This window comes from Podarcis muralis, chromosome 8 (genome assembly GCF_964188315.1).
Source record: "Podarcis muralis chromosome 8, rPodMur119.hap1.1, whole genome shotgun sequence".
Classification (NCBI taxonomy): domain Eukaryota; kingdom Metazoa; phylum Chordata; class Lepidosauria; order Squamata; family Lacertidae; genus Podarcis; species Podarcis muralis.
In genome coordinates this window covers 89346887-89362287 of record NC_135662.1, presented here as the reverse complement: position 1 = coordinate 89362287, position 15401 = coordinate 89346887, and the positions used below count along the sequence as shown (strand labels likewise).

The 15401-nt window shown below is 40.4% G+C and overlaps 1 protein-coding gene across 7 annotated transcripts in view; it reads left to right on the top strand.

Moving 5' to 3' along the window:
- Positions 1 to 15401, top strand: part of RALGAPA2 (Ral GTPase activating protein catalytic subunit alpha 2) — a 184077-nt gene that overhangs the window by 21915 nt on the left and 146761 nt on the right. For all 7 annotated transcript variants that reach the window (XM_077933545.1, XM_077933546.1, XM_077933550.1 and 4 more), the window contains 9 exons: positions 99 to 156; positions 2791 to 2834; positions 7383 to 7560; positions 8800 to 8915; positions 9449 to 9587; positions 10409 to 10608; positions 10980 to 11204; positions 13555 to 13725; positions 15193 to 15330. In XM_077933545.1, the coding sequence (XP_077789671.1) occupies positions 99 to 156; positions 2791 to 2834; positions 7383 to 7560; positions 8800 to 8915; positions 9449 to 9587; positions 10409 to 10608; positions 10980 to 11204; positions 13555 to 13725; positions 15193 to 15330 (1269 nt within the window). The remainder of the gene's footprint in view (positions 1 to 98; positions 157 to 2790; positions 2835 to 7382; positions 7561 to 8799; positions 8916 to 9448; positions 9588 to 10408; positions 10609 to 10979; positions 11205 to 13554; positions 13726 to 15192; positions 15331 to 15401) is intronic.

Sequence of the window (15401 nt, the reverse complement as noted above, 5' to 3'; positions counted from 1 at the left end):
AAAACCCTAATCTGTATTGCACTTAAGTGATGTAAACTAGATGCCAAGTAGCTGTTTTGTCAATATGATATAAAATATGAATTATCTGTGTTCTCCAGAAAATATTACAACTACTTCCAGAAAGAATTTTCTATCGGTGGCATTTCCACAGCATAGGTAAGTGAGGTTTGGCTTTAATTATTATTTTTTTAAAGATTTTTTTTTTTAAAGTTTAGTTCAGTTTATTAAAAGTTGGGGTACATTTCTCCACTTTCACTAAAGCCAGTGTACAAATGTCAAATGATTTTCTTATTACTACCATTTATCATTGTCTCTAAACATACATTAATGCATTCAAAGCATTTATACTTCACCCTTCAGTAGGAAAAGCTCTGAGCAGCTTACAAATCAATAAAACTAACACAGTCCCAAATTTTTAATGTTTCATTGGTCTTCTTAATGACCAGCTTGGATGGAAATTTGAGGTCCAGGTGGCTTCTGAGTTGAAAAATCATGGAGACCCAAGTTTCTTGGAAGTGAATGTAGTACAGCCAGAAGTTGTACTTCTGAGGCCTAGCTGGAATTTGTCAGCTTCTTGTCACTTCACTCAGAGCAGGTAGGCTTAGGAGAGCCCAGCTGATATAATCCCACTCAGAGCAGCTGGTCCTGCTGCTCTGCCATAGGAAAGGTGAACTGAGACCTCAGTGAGGGAGAAGAGGAGCTCAGCCCACCTGGGAAGATCAGGAGCAGCAGCAGGTGTTGACGACAGTTTCTTCCTGCTTTTTGCTACTTTTCCTCACATGCCACTTGGAAAAGATTGTTTCCAGGAAACCTGATAGGATACAGGTGTACTATAATTTAGTTTAAATCAAATATGGAATATTAATAGCAGTAATTTGTTGCAGTACCAAAACATTGCAATAAGTAATCTAGTTATTACTATTATGTTTATTAAAATTGTATACTGCCCATCCAAAGATCGCAAGGCAGTTCACAACTGAAAATACAAAATGAGATCACAAAATACAGTACATAATAAAACAAGAACAAAAACAAAGCAATAACCCGCCCCCCCCACAAACACATTTAAAATGCCATAGAACATTAATCAGCCAAAGGCCTAGTTAAAGAGAAATGTTTTCATCTGGTGCCTTAATGAAGTGAACCTCCCTGTGGGGAGCATTCCACATACAGGAAGCCACTGCAGAAAACACCCATTCTCATGTTGCCATCTTCTGGACCTCTCGTCGAGGAGGCACATGAAGTAGGCCCTGAGATAATGATTGCAGGGTCCAGGTCAGTTCATATGGGGAGAGGCAAATACCAGGTAATTACTTTGGCCAACATGTATAAAGAAACTTAAGTATTTCAAAGTGACATATATTATGTTTCTTCCATAGAGTCCTGAAAGAATCCTAATTTATACATAAAGTTGTGATCTTGGCTTAAGTCATAAGGTCATGGCTAAAAGAAGTGCCATTCTGCATAAACAATATGACATCCAGGACCCCAAGGGCATGAAACAATTGGGGTGATGGCTAGATTGCAAATGGTGTTTAACTAATGAGTAACCCAACCAAGTACTAATGGCACTCCTAGACAGTGCACCTGATCTCTTAGAGAGAGTGCAGTCCCCTCAAGCACTGGTTGAAGACCATCTCAATGGAGAGAAAAATTGCCTGACAGTGGCACCTACGTCATGTCAGGATCGAGTTTCAATTTCCTAACACTCAATTCAACTTCCAAATGACAGATAAACATTTCCTCTGCATGCTGGTGAGGGTGAACCCTCATCTGCAGTTTGAAATGGTACGTTGCAGAAAGAATATTGCCATCTTATCTGTGGTTTCTGAGAACTAGATATAAATGTTAAGTATTTCTATGGAAGTTGTAAGAATAAGTTGCTGTGAAGAGATGTTGAGGCTTGCTGGCCCATCACACCACCAGATGCCAAGTAGGCAACAGCTCCTGAAGAGACCACATTTGGGCAGTGCCTGAAGTCTCTACCTCGGAAGGAGGAGGAGCAAAGTGGAGCATTTTCAATCAATTGACTGATGGGAGGGAAGGAGCCTGGGTGTCATGCCTTAGGCAGAACAGAGGGTGGGAAAACGTGGAGGAGGGAAGAAGGGCACAATGCAGGGAACAGGTTGCAATAGGCAGTCCCTAAACTTAGTAAGGCTTCTCCAAGGAGATTGGGAAGACTTGGCTCTCACCCCCCCCCCCCGCCAGAGGTCACCTGCAGGCTATCCCCTTAAGCCCCATTGGACAGGACCATAAATGGAATTGCAGCCTCCTGGGTTTACCCAGCCCCTCTCCTTGCAGAAGCATAGGAGTTCTGGACTTAAGCCAGGCATTGAGGGAAGAGACACTGTAGTGAGAGGTTCCTCCAGAACACCAAGGTGACTTTGGAAGGTCTTACTGTCCCTGCAGTTTGGGATTTACTTCTGAGTAGACTGGAGTGGAAAAGAGAGGATTGGAACCTCCAGAGAAGGAATTATGGAATCGCACCCCAGGAGTGAAGCCCTCCTGAAAGGCTTTACTTATCAGTAAAAGAAATCTACAACATAGGTGGAAGCAGGGATGTGAAGCTCCATATCTGAAATAAAGCTGTATAGCTGAGCAGGTGTGAGTTGGTGTGTTCTTTAACTCCTTAGGCTGATGTGGCCAATGGAAAATATGGAACACACCTCCTTTGTCATGACCCTTATCCTGGAGTATGGCACAGTTGGGCTAGTATATAAACAGCCATCATGAACTCACTTGTGGATTGAAGACATCATTTCCTAATGTATTTTTTCTTTTACTCTTCAGGTTCAGTTTTGAAGAAACTTTTGCACACTGGAAACTGTCTTAAGGTATTTCAACTCTTGTTTTAAATTCATTGTTAATTAGAAGTTTACAATCCAAGCTTACAAACCAACATGTTAATTCAAACCAACATGTGAAATTCAGTACTTCTCCCCATTTACCTATTAACCCTTGTTACCCTCTTTGAGTTCCTTTTTTTAAAATTAAAAGTTTATTGGCATTAACACATACAGAATACAATAAAAATTATGGATATGGTGAATAAAAATAGATTTAAAAGTACAAAAAATAAAACACAGATACAGAGGAGGAGTAAAAACCAATAAACGACTGAAATTACAATGCCAATGCCACTTTCAGTTGTTGCGCAAGGAGAAAAAGGTGGGTCAATTAAGTTCTCAATAAAACCTCTCCACATACTTGTATGTAAAACAAGTGGGCTGTTCAGTTGAGTTAGCATAGGAAAAAAACTTATGCCATATTGAGTAGAAAGGATCTATTTCCAATGAACCATTATGGTTTATGTCAGGTGTTCTGATAATGCGGTGTCCCATATTTTCGCTAGACGCCACTCCTGAGGAGGAGATGATTTGGACTTCCAATGGTCAGCCACTGTCAGTCTGGCTTCTGCAAGAAGCATGAGCACAAGAGATTTCTGCATGATAGATAAGTTGGTCCCACACTCCAAGGATAGGAGTGCCAATGCTGGGTCTGGGGAAAGTACCTGTGAGGTAATAATGCAAATAGCATCAAAGGTTTGGATCTCTGAACTATGCAGCCTAAACTGGAGTAGCCTTACCAGTTATATATAGACGGAGTGGAGTCCAATGCCATCTTAGCAATGTTTTCAGTGTGGCCTCCTGTATTCTTGCAGAGATAGCTTTCAGTGGGGGTTTAGACCATATTGCTTCCCATGCTTGTTCCTCTATCCGAAGGCCCAGATCACTCTCCCACATTGATTGTAGCCCCTGGGAAGAGCCTGATACTTTACTAAGTAGAATTTTGTATATATTAGAAGCTATACCCTTATTACTTAAGGTCACATTAATGCAAAGTAGCTCACAGGGAGTCAGGGGCAGTGACCCTCTCCTTTGTGCTGCAGTACTGAACAAAAGAGAACGTGGGTTAGTTGGAGCTTACTATGTGGGGTATCTTTTAGTTTGCCCTTTAATAAAGATGCTGACATAGGCATAATAGCTTTGATCCTATATATTCCCAGCATTGATATTGATAATATTTATCATCAAAACAGAATGCTAGATGGTCCAGAATGGGCGTCAAGGGTGACTTGGGGGGGGGGGCAGATGTATTTGCCATCTACACCACTCTTTAAATGTTAGTTGTAAAAATGGGTTGTTTTTTGTAATGCTCGCCCAAGAGGTTTTGAGAAAGGACAGGCCTTGGAATTGACGGTTCCAATTCATTGCTAACCCAAGGAACTGAGACTGAACCATTAATAATATGTATCATTTGTTTTAATTGTTGAGTTCCTAAGCTATGTACATGTTAATTGCTTTCAACTGCTCATTCTTTCAAGTGCTCATGTACAGTTGGAGATTTAGAGGAACCAGGAGTCTTAGAAAGCAAGATGGTCCTGTTATAATTTGGAGGGACCTTTTCCCATCCTCTGCCTGTCTTCCCATTGCAGAAATGTTTCTAACCTTTAGCTATTGCTGCTTTGTATCTTATAGTGATGCTACAATTAGGTAGCAGTAGAAATATATATTAAAAAATTGTCCAGTAGCACCTTAGAGACCAACTAAGGTTGTTCTTGGTGTGAGCTTTCGTGTGCATGCACACTTCTTCAGATACACTGAAGAAGAATACTACAATATTATGAAGCCTAATGAAAAGATTGGCACATACAACCTGAATGTAGCCCAGAAAAACTAGGGCTCCATCTTCTATTCACTAAAATAATCACAAATGCTTCACAAAATGTAGGATATTAAAAGTTTAATAAAATAACACAGGAAGCTGCATTATATCAGGCAATACTATTTGTACATCTGTCCCAGTATTGTCTACTCTAGGGATGGGAAACTGGTCCTCCAGATGTTACTGGACTACAGTGCCCATCATTCCTGACCACTGAGCATTGTTGCAGGGGCTGATGGTAGCAGGAGTCCCACTACATCTGAAGGACCATAGGTTCCTCATCCCTTGTCTACTCTGACTCGGATTGGCTCTCCAGGTCTCATAAGCCTTTCCCATCACCAGCTGCTTGATCCTCTTAACTGGCAAAGTCAGTGATTGAACCTGGGATCTTGCAGAGTATTTGTTCTGTTACTGTCTGTAGGGCAGCAAGTGATAGAGCTATTTTGCATCAGCTTAAAAAAAATGGAGGAACAAAGATGTTCTGTGTTAGAGCAATATGACACCAGCATGCAGTCAGCCACACCTGCTTATAAACTTGTGGCTGCAATTTGAAGCAATCGCTGGTTAGACTGTTCAAAGCTGTCTTTCAGAATATGGTGGAGAATGATGGATTCAAGTATTGCATGTTCTCATCTCTTTTGTGTAGCTGTGTGTGTAAGGTATTTTGTTCATGTCCACTTGTGAAATCAAGAGAGTGACTTTTAAGCTTTGGAGTTGTTGTGGACCTGTCACATCCTTTACAAGATATGACCTGCCATAGGACTTTTCAGTCTTCAGTAGCCCCCACAGAGTGGCATGAAAGCCTCTAATAGACTGGGTGCCATCACATGCTGTGGAAACTGGTATACCTTCTATCTAAGTAGTGGTGACAGCAGTGTACTTAGGCTTGCAGAATTTTGTAAAATGGCTAGAAAGAGAGTTCGCAGATCCACTACAGATTTAGCAACCCACCTGACAACGCTAATGGGGTGTCTCTTGCTGTGGGCACACTTGTAATTAGAATTGGTAAACAAAGTAATAAACCGAAGTTTTATTTGATAGGATCTGGTTGCCTGGAACACTGTATTTGTACAGTGGTAAATATGTATGAACATACCCAATGCTATTTTTCTAAAAAAAGAGGTGCCAGAACTCATCATGAACCCTCCGCTGTTCTCTTATAATGGCAGTGGTGTCCACCTGGAAGGTGCCAGAACTGAGTTCCAGTGAGTTCCAGCTTGAAAAAAGGCCCTGAATGTATCACAGAAGTATAAACAAGACAACTTTAATATTTTGAAATGTGCTAAGAAGCAATGATACAGATAGCCTTAGGGTCAAGAAATAAGTAGATGTATTGTAAGAAAACTTGGAAATTTCAGATATTCCACACTGACACAGGGTCCAAACATAGGCAAGAGCTCAGAACAAAGATAGCAAAGCAGTATATATCAAGGGTAAAAGAAAGCCGGCAATCGTGAGCAGTAAGAGGTCTGCTACACAAGTGCAGTGGGTGACCTTGAAATAGTCTTCAGCCCTGAGCTCAATACACAATTTTTAGTTGCTGCTGTTTTCTTTGTGTTATCCCTCTTTTTTCCATTGTTTGAGCAATGAGATGTTCTGTACCTAACATTTTGTTTTTGTGCAGAGTTTTTTTTCTTTCCTTGGCTCAGCAATTCCACTTCCTTGGATCTTTCTCTTTTTCAAGGTGCACAAAGATACAGCCTATTTATTTTATAGGATATCTATATATTGCTTGATCATCTATAAATCTCTAAGTGGTTTACATAGAACATAAAATGTTCATTAAGCAAGTAAACCTAAAAATCATCAGTTGTTTATACATAATAAGATAAAATTAAAAATTGTATGTCTGATTACATGCTTGAAACAAAAAAGTCTTTAGCTGGTGCCAGAAACAATACAATCTTAATATTCCAATATCCATGGAATAATGGTTGGGATAAGAAAGGAGCAAGAAAGCTACTCATTCAGTCATTGCAGTCTTTCTTGTAAAATATGGAAACAATGGGTTGTATTCAAAATAGCACAAAGTAGCTTCTTGTGCAAGCAGAAAGACTTTCATTTGCACAACAGAACTTTCCCCTCCTCCCCTTGCACACCTGCTGAATCTTTTCTGGGGTTTACCTCAGTCCTTCGGAACATATTTGGGGACACCATGGGGCATGTGTAGGGGAAGGAGAGGGTGGAAGTCATATTGCATAAATGGAAGTCATATCGGTTCTGTCTGAAACCTGGACTTCGGAAAATATGGCAGTATTAACTATAGTGCCAAATCTTTTCTCCAATTAAACAACTGATGGCAAACATCTTCAAAGGGGAAACTCTTTCTCTGCAAAGTGAATGCAGTGACCTTTTATGGCAGTAATGGTTGAAAGCAGTTACAACAAAGTACTTTATTAAGGTGTTAAGTCTACAGTGGTACCTTGGGTTAAGTACTTAATTCATTCCGGAGGTCCGTTCTTAACCTGAAACTGTTCTTAACCTGAAGCACCACTTTAGAAGCTCCCACTGCTGCCGCACCGCCGGAGCACAATTTCTGTTCTCATCCTGAAGCAAAGTTCTTAACCTGAAGCACTATTTCTGGCTTAACGGAGTCTAACCTGAAGCGTATGTAACCTGAAGCGTATGTAACCTGAGGTACCACTGTATTTCTTATTTTCCCAGCGTTGCTGGACTGTTCTTTTTATATTGCTTTCTAAAATGTGTCTTCTTTCTAGATAAGATGTGAAGGAATCAGACTGTTTCTTCTCTGGTTACAAGCTCTCCAGACAAATTGTGCAGAAGAGCAACTGTTAATCTTTGCTTGCCTCGTTCCTGGTTTTCCTGCAGTGATGTCTTCTCGAGGTCCATGCACACTCGATACTCTCATTAGCCCTCCTCCCAGTCACACTGATGGTTTGTTTTTGCTATATTATTATTAATAATAATATTTTTTTTAAAATTTATATCCCGCCCTCCCCAGCCGAAGCCGGGCTCAGGGCGGCTAACAAATATTCTGATATTTTCTCAAGTATCTTAAGTTTTTAGTTGCACTGTCACCTGATTAAAGAAATTTTGTTGATTAATCATATGAATTTTAGTCAATCCATAGATTGAATCTCTCTAAATTTGCATTTGAGAAAAAATATTTTCAAAGAAAAAAGTGTGGGCTTTTTTGTTTTTAGACAATGTGCAAGTATTTTGCAGGTTTCACCATAGTAGTGGCCTTCTCTCTCTCACATTAGGAAATGTCTCCAGATGTTCTTATAGGTACTTCCTTTGGGCATGGTTGAGGGGTCCTCAGTAGCCCCAGTATACTGAGTGTTACTTAGAAAAGAAAAAGGGAAATTGGCAAGGAAAAGGAATGGAATGTGATACCCTGGAGGAAGACATGGCTAACTAGAAGCTTGTGTTAGGATATGAGGATACACTGCAAAGCTTTGCTGCAGGTGCCACCTATTCCTTCTGATATCAACCTTTAGTAGCCCAGTGCCTGTCACTTTCTCAGTTACAAAGGGTCACCTGAAAATGACGCAGTAGTTTCTGCATACTTGGGTTACTCCCAGATTTGCAGAAGCATATAAATTTACCCAGCTGAAAAGAAAAATGATTTATTTTTAAAAGTCCCACGAAAGTCTAATAAGGATCTAGTCTCAGTGGCTTCCAGAACATAGAGGGTGTCAGTTGGAAGGGGGGAAAGGAAAAAGGACATCTAGAAAAAGGATCCTTGTCTAAAAATGATCCCACCCTCATCTATATAGCAATAAAGAACTCAACTTTGTGGCTAGTACTATCCTGAGCCCTTTGGTATTATCTAGTGCAGCAGATGAAGGCTTCCGAAGGGTGAGAAAGAAATCTAAAATGCTGCATGTGTTTGACATTGCAGACAGCCCCATAGCTGTCATGAAGTCCTGGGCTGCTCTAGATCCAGTGGCCCCTATAGGCATGGGTATTTATACCTTACTGAACAATAACCCTGGGGATTTTCTTCTACCGGAGAGGAGGAAAGCCATCTGAAAGTGGAGGATTCTGGTGCCCGCAGTCTCTCTACTTGAGCTGACTGAGCTCCCACCCCCAATTTTTCATTTTTTAAAAAAGAAGGTGTTTATGCAACTGTGTCTTAAATCTTTCAAAATTACTTCTTTTTTATTTTAGCAAAGATTTATCCTGAAGAAATAACTCCACTTTTACCACATGTTTCTGGAGAAAAAACGGCTGAGGACCCAACATGCTATTTCCTTCAGCTACTGTTAAAATATATGGTAATCCAGGTAATTACATGTAAATCTGCTTCTTCAGCGTTGGTTAACTTGATGATATTTTCACTTGCTCACAGCATATCTAAATAAGCACAAGATAACAAAGCAGAGTATATCGTAAGGACACAATTCCATAATTCGTTGCTGAGGATGTTCATCAGTATCTAGTGTCTTCATTATTAATGTGTGCACTTCATAGGTCAGAGTCTAGGCTTGGGTCCTATACATTCCCTGTGGCACTGCCTCTCCCCCTGGGTTCCAACATGACTCTGAAGATCAGCCAAGATCTTGTCTGTATTGACTGTGCACTGTGTTTGAACAAGAAGATAATGAAGAGAGGTGTTTTCAATAGCTACCAAAGTTACATCAGTAACCAAGTACTTTCTGTTTAGTGTCTGCTTGATTTTTAAACTCTTGTCTGTCTTGAGGCCTAAATATGGGATTGGAGAGCAGTGCATTTTTTAAAGTGTTCATATAAAGTGTTTCATTTAGACTTATTTTTCAGTATGCTGTGTATTAACATGACACTCCTTACTCTGGTGTAGGCTGCGAGCTTGGAATGGAAGAATCAAGAGAACTGTGATACTGGATTTAAGTTTCTCTTTGCATTGTTCAGAAAGTATTACCTTCCTCACTTATTTCCCTCTTTTACAAAACTAACCAACGTATACAAACCTGTGCTTGGTGAGTAGCTATTTTATTTTTATTTTTTCCAAATAAAGTGTGAGATACGTATATTTTCCGTGCATCTCTTAATGTCTCTTTATACGCATTTGAATATATTTTCTTACTATGCTCTCTGGTTCTAAATATGTTCACTCTGATCCAGAGAACCATGAGAGTGGCAGAAGGGTGCCCATCAGGGGACACCAGGCATGTCACGGTTCTTTAGCTTCAGCCAACCACCTGCAATATGGGGATGGTATAAAATTGACCTACCTTAGAGGGTTACAAGAATGCTTTAGGGAAGTGAATGTGTTTAGGGTTGAGGATCTTACAGCCTGATCCTAAACATGCTTGCCCACTGACCTAAATGTGTTCTGCTTTCAGGTAAGCATGCATTGGATTGCAACCTTTGTCTTTTATTCAATAGGCATGATTTTAACAATGGTGTAGTAAAAGCTTCACTTCTCTTTAAAAGCAAAAGGCAAAACAACCTGAGTGTTATGTCTTTTTATATAATCAAGTTGTAGGAGTAGAAAGCTGGACGTGTCGGAGAAACAATTAACATGTGAAACTTGTGACACTTTGGATCGTTCAAGTGATATATGATGACTTTCTTAATTTAAGCCACCCTTTCTGTACTTTTTGCCTGAGGAAGATAAATGATCATTTATATGGCTTTGTAATGTTTCAAACATGGAGTTCAATATTTGTACAAAATATTGCTTTCTCTGAGAAAGCTGACTTCATTGTTTTCACTGAGTGGAAAAATTACACTGTGAACCATGTAATTCACAATGTCAAAATTTTTAAAATTACATTTTCTGTTTTCTGATTTACAGACATTCCTGGCCTGCGACCCAAACCAGCGTATGTTAGTGTAGCTTGTAATAATGAAAACATTTATAGCACAAAAATACCATACATGACAGCTCGTGTAGCCTTTATTAAATGGCTTGTAAACTTTTTTCTGGAAAAGAAGTACTTCACACCAACACAGAATTCTAAAAATGGAGGGGACGTTTTGCCCAGAATCATTCAAGTGAGTTGTAAATTGTATACATGTTTGTATTACTTTAAAAAATGTTAAATTGGAATGTTATAGCTAATGCTTTGTTAAATGAACTGTAATATTTACATGGGCTTTACCCATTCTGTTTGTGCATTTTGAGAGTTACTGTTAGCCATAATTACATAGAATGTGTTCTGAAATAAGCTTTTCTTTAATAGTAGAATAACATCTTTGTGACAATTGGCAGTTACAAAAAATGAAATGTGGCTTTAAACATGGATTTAAACAAATGTATCTTGAACTATGCAAAAGATTCACACATAATGCTAAGCCACTACATATTAAGTTTATAAATTATAATTTGCTGTCTTCTCTCTCCCCCCTCCCCAATGTTACTTAAGAGTGTGGGCGGTGCAATTCAAGATAAAAATTCTGAAGTGGAGAACAGTGTTGTATTGGATCAGGAGAAAAGTCATTCAACTAATGGCACGTTGACTGAGAGGAGGCTCAGTGATTCCAGCTTTTGCAGTATTGAAGAACAACACCGGGTCGTCTATGAGATGGTGCAACAGATCCTTTTGTCTACACGAGGTTATGTCAATTTTGTCAATGAAGTATTTCGTCAGGTTAGTTCTGGGTAAATGTATGTATGCTGTGGAAATGTGCTAGGTTTAGATCATGATTTCCACATTAAATCCTTGCCCAGTCCTGACATGTACTAGGAAGTCTTGGGCCAGTCTATCTCTCTTTTTCCTAACCTTCATCACTGTAGGTTGCTGTCAAGGTAAAATAAATCAATGTAATCTTCTTCTGAGGTCTTGGGAAAGTATGAGTAAAATATTTCTAGAGGTGTACGGAAGATAAAAGCACAACAAAGCTATGGTGGCAATCCTGAGCTCATGTACCTAGGGAGTAAGTCCCATTGATTTCACTGGGACTTATTTCTGAATAAACTTAGGATTGTGGTGCAAAATGTTAACGTTGTAATAAAGGCTGAGATAATTCAGCTAAAAATCTTTTGCTTCTCTCTAGAGAGAAAATTGTGGGATATACAAGTGTGACTGTTATAGTGAAAATAATAAGTGCGTGTAGGAAAGAGAGAGAAAGTGCACAAAGATGCCAAATGTGCTGCCTGTGAAAAGTCTGCTTTTTCTATTAAGAAATAGGTGAAAAACAAGGAGCCGGGTTTTTGTCCCTGCTCTTAGCTTTTCAGAAAAGGAAAACTTAAATATTGTTAGGTGGAATATGCCCTCTTCTGACATACTTTTGAATTGCACTATTTAGTTTAACTTGGACATTACTTACATATTTGAATGTTCAAAGGCAAATACAGTGGTAACTTGGTAGTTGAACGGCTTGGCTCTTGAACAAATCAACTCCTGAACGCCACAAAGCCAGAAGTGACTGTTCCAGTTTTTCGAACGTTTTTTGGAAGACGAATGTCAGACGCAGTTTCTGCAGCTTCTGATTTGAGTGCAGGTAGCTCCTGCAGCCAATCAGAAGCTGCGCCTTGGTTTTCAAACCGTTTCGGGAGTTGAACGGACTCCCGGAACGGATTAAGTTTGAGAACCAAGGTACCACAGTACTTGTATTTTTGATCCCTATGTTACCCCAAGAAGGGACTAAGAAATCTAACTTATAGTGAGGTGATGAGGAATTTGTGAACCAACACCAAGTTAAATAACATGAATCCTCATTTACAATGACACAGTAGAGGAAGAAAAGTATAAAGCCAAACCAATTGTACCTGTTATAAATATCTGAATAGTTTGGTTGTTTTGTGTCACAGAATTTACCGTATTTTTCGTCCCATAGGGCGCACCTAGTTTTTTGGGGGGGAAATAAAGGGGGGGGAATTCCTTTATTTCCCCCCCAAAACCAGGTCGGGGAATCCAAACCAGGTCGGGGAACAGCGGGATGGCGGCACTCTGCCTCCCCGCTATTCCCCAAGCTTGTGGGGCTGGCGCTGGGGAGAAGAGCGCTCCTCCCCAGCGCCAGCCTCCAAACCAGGTCGGGGAACAGCAGGAAGGCACGCTGCGTCTCCCCGCTGTCCCCCGAGCTTGTGGGGCTGCCCGATGTGCAGCGCGCCCCAGGCTTCGGGATGCAGGCTGCTATCCGCAAGCCTTGGGAGCCCGACGGGAACTCCCGCAGAACTCCCAAGGCTTGCGCAGAGCTTCCTGAAGCCTGGAGAGCGAGAGGGGTTGGTGCGCACCGACCCCTCTCGCTCTCCAGGCTTCAGCAAAAGCCTGCATTCGCCCCATAGGACGCACCCAGATTTCCCCTTCATTTTTGTAGGGGAAAAAGTGCGTCCTATAGGGTGAAAAATACGGTATTTGATGTAAAGTCTAATTCTGTCTGTTTACGTGGATGTCCAAGCCTGTATGTTCAGTGGGTCTTACTTCCAAGGAATATGCATAGAATTGTAGCCTAATTTGTAGAGGGTCTGTTCTATCAACAAAAATGTCCATACTACTTACACATGGCTTTGTAAAATCAGAGAATTATTTTAATTATTTGCATATTGGCTTGATGTATTGAAGCGGTGCATTGCAGTGGCGTAACCAAATCTTAAAATGTTTTGGATAGCTCTCTTCTGATCTAAGATGGGTGTAGCACACACATATAGTACACTCACTCTTACCACCTCCAATCTATTAGAGGGGGGGGGACTTATATTGTACCGAAAAGGTGTCTTTCAAGCCTAATTGTGGCATGGGTAGGGGGGAAATTGCAGCTTGGGAGGGGAAGTCCTTGAAATTCCTCCCTGCAGCACAGCAAGGCTTGAAAAAGACTTCTAGCAGGATGTTTTTTCCAAGCCTAATTGCAGCGGGCCAAGGGGGAGATGCTGTGGGCCTGATAGGAGAGCACCAGGAGCTGCTTCTGGCCTGCAAACATTCATCTGTAATGTACTTTCAATCTGTACAAGTGTACTTTATTTCTCTTAAGTATCAGTAATGTGTACTGTTGACATTTTAGGCTTTTTTATTGCCTTCATCTGAGATATCGTCAACAGAAAAAGTAGTGAAGGTATATAGGAAGTGGATACTCCAAGAGAAGCCTGTGTTCATGGAAGAACCGGATGTGAAGGAAACGGTTCATGATGATGACGTCTTAGATCATCCAACAGCAGAAACAGAAGGCAAACATGTATGCTACCAGCCTTTATTAAATAGGTGGATAGTTTATCATGTGTAATTAATGGAGGTTTGTGTGCTTTATGATGACAAGCCAGGCTAAGAATAATAGAACTTCACAAAGTTTCATTTGTGGCCTTTCATCTAGCTATCTACCACCAATAATGTGCCTGTTCCCGTCCTAGCTATTCTTACACCCCATAGAGGACTAAACAGATCAAATACTCACTACCTCCTAATAAGGACAAATATACCACTTTTGGATATTTTCTTCCCAAGTTTTTGTTATATTCCTCTGTGTGATAGTATGACATTTATTTATTTGATTAAAAATATTTATATGCTGCCCTTCATGCAGAGAGATTCCAAAGCAGTGTACAAAAGGTAAAAATTCAATGGGTTGTATCAATGGTGTCACCCAGCTGGAGCAGATTTAGAGGTGGGATGAGAGTGGAGAAGAAGGAATGACTGAAATTTGCTTCCCTCCCTCTTCTGATGATGGAAGCCTTCCTGCCAGCTGAGCAATACGATTGGATACAACCCAATTGATAAAACATCAGCTGGCTGCACATTTTTGAAAATGTCATGATGGAATAAATTATAAAACATCAGAGTAATAAAATGGACTTTTTTCCTTGGCTTGTGAATGCTGCAAGTAATGAACTTGCCCTTTCCTATTAATATATTAGACCTATAGAAGTATTCACAGAATTGCGGAGTTGGAGGGACCAGGAGGGTCATCTAGTCCAACCGCCTGAAATGCAGGAATCTTGAACCTATGACCCTGGAATTAAGAGTCTCGTGCTCTACCAACAAAGCTATGCATTCAGTTACATATGTTATGCCTTCACCTGGCAGAATATCGAGGGTGGGACTTGCCAGCTGGCTGGTGCCTTGACTTCCTTCTCTGGCTGCCTCCTCCCTCTCTGCGCCAGGCGCTGGTTGAAGCAGGAGTGGCAGCGGTTTCACCCTGGTGCCTTGTGGGGCAAGGGGTGATGCTCTTTCCTTTCCAGCACCACAGTGTGTCACTATATCATGGTGTTCAGCTGGTGATACATCACAGTGTTGAAAACCTGATATCGCCTGCCCTAGTGGTAACATGTGTTGCCCAATTGTGTGGCGCCTACTCATGACAACACTGACTTTCCTGGTGGAGCATTGACATGAAGGGATGTCCTAATTTAAGGAGCATTTGGATGTGTTTATATGATACAATTATGACTAGTTAATAAAAAAAGATATTGGAACTTCGGAATAACACTGATTTCATTGGGGATTACATCTAACAGAAGCATTTTTAGGATTGGAGAAAGACGTGACTTGCAGATTTTTGAAAGGCTTCAAGGGCCGTGGAAGTTGCTTGTACTTCTTGGGCTGACCTGCTGGATTTAAATTATTACGTCTTAACCATTTAAAAATAAATTTGATATGCTGTCTTAACCAGTTCATATTGTCATGTTTTTCTTTTTCTTTTTTGAAGCTTGCAACTGGCCATTCTGGACACAAAAGGTCATCTAGTTGGGGAAGATCACATTCCTTCTCTAATGCGGTTAATAGAGGGTGTATATTAGAAGATGAAAACAAGAATGTCAAAGCAGGGCTTCAAGCTACACTACAGGTAACATTTATGGGATATCACGATAGTCAAATGGAGCAGAATATTTCTATTTCCAGTATTATTATTTCTGG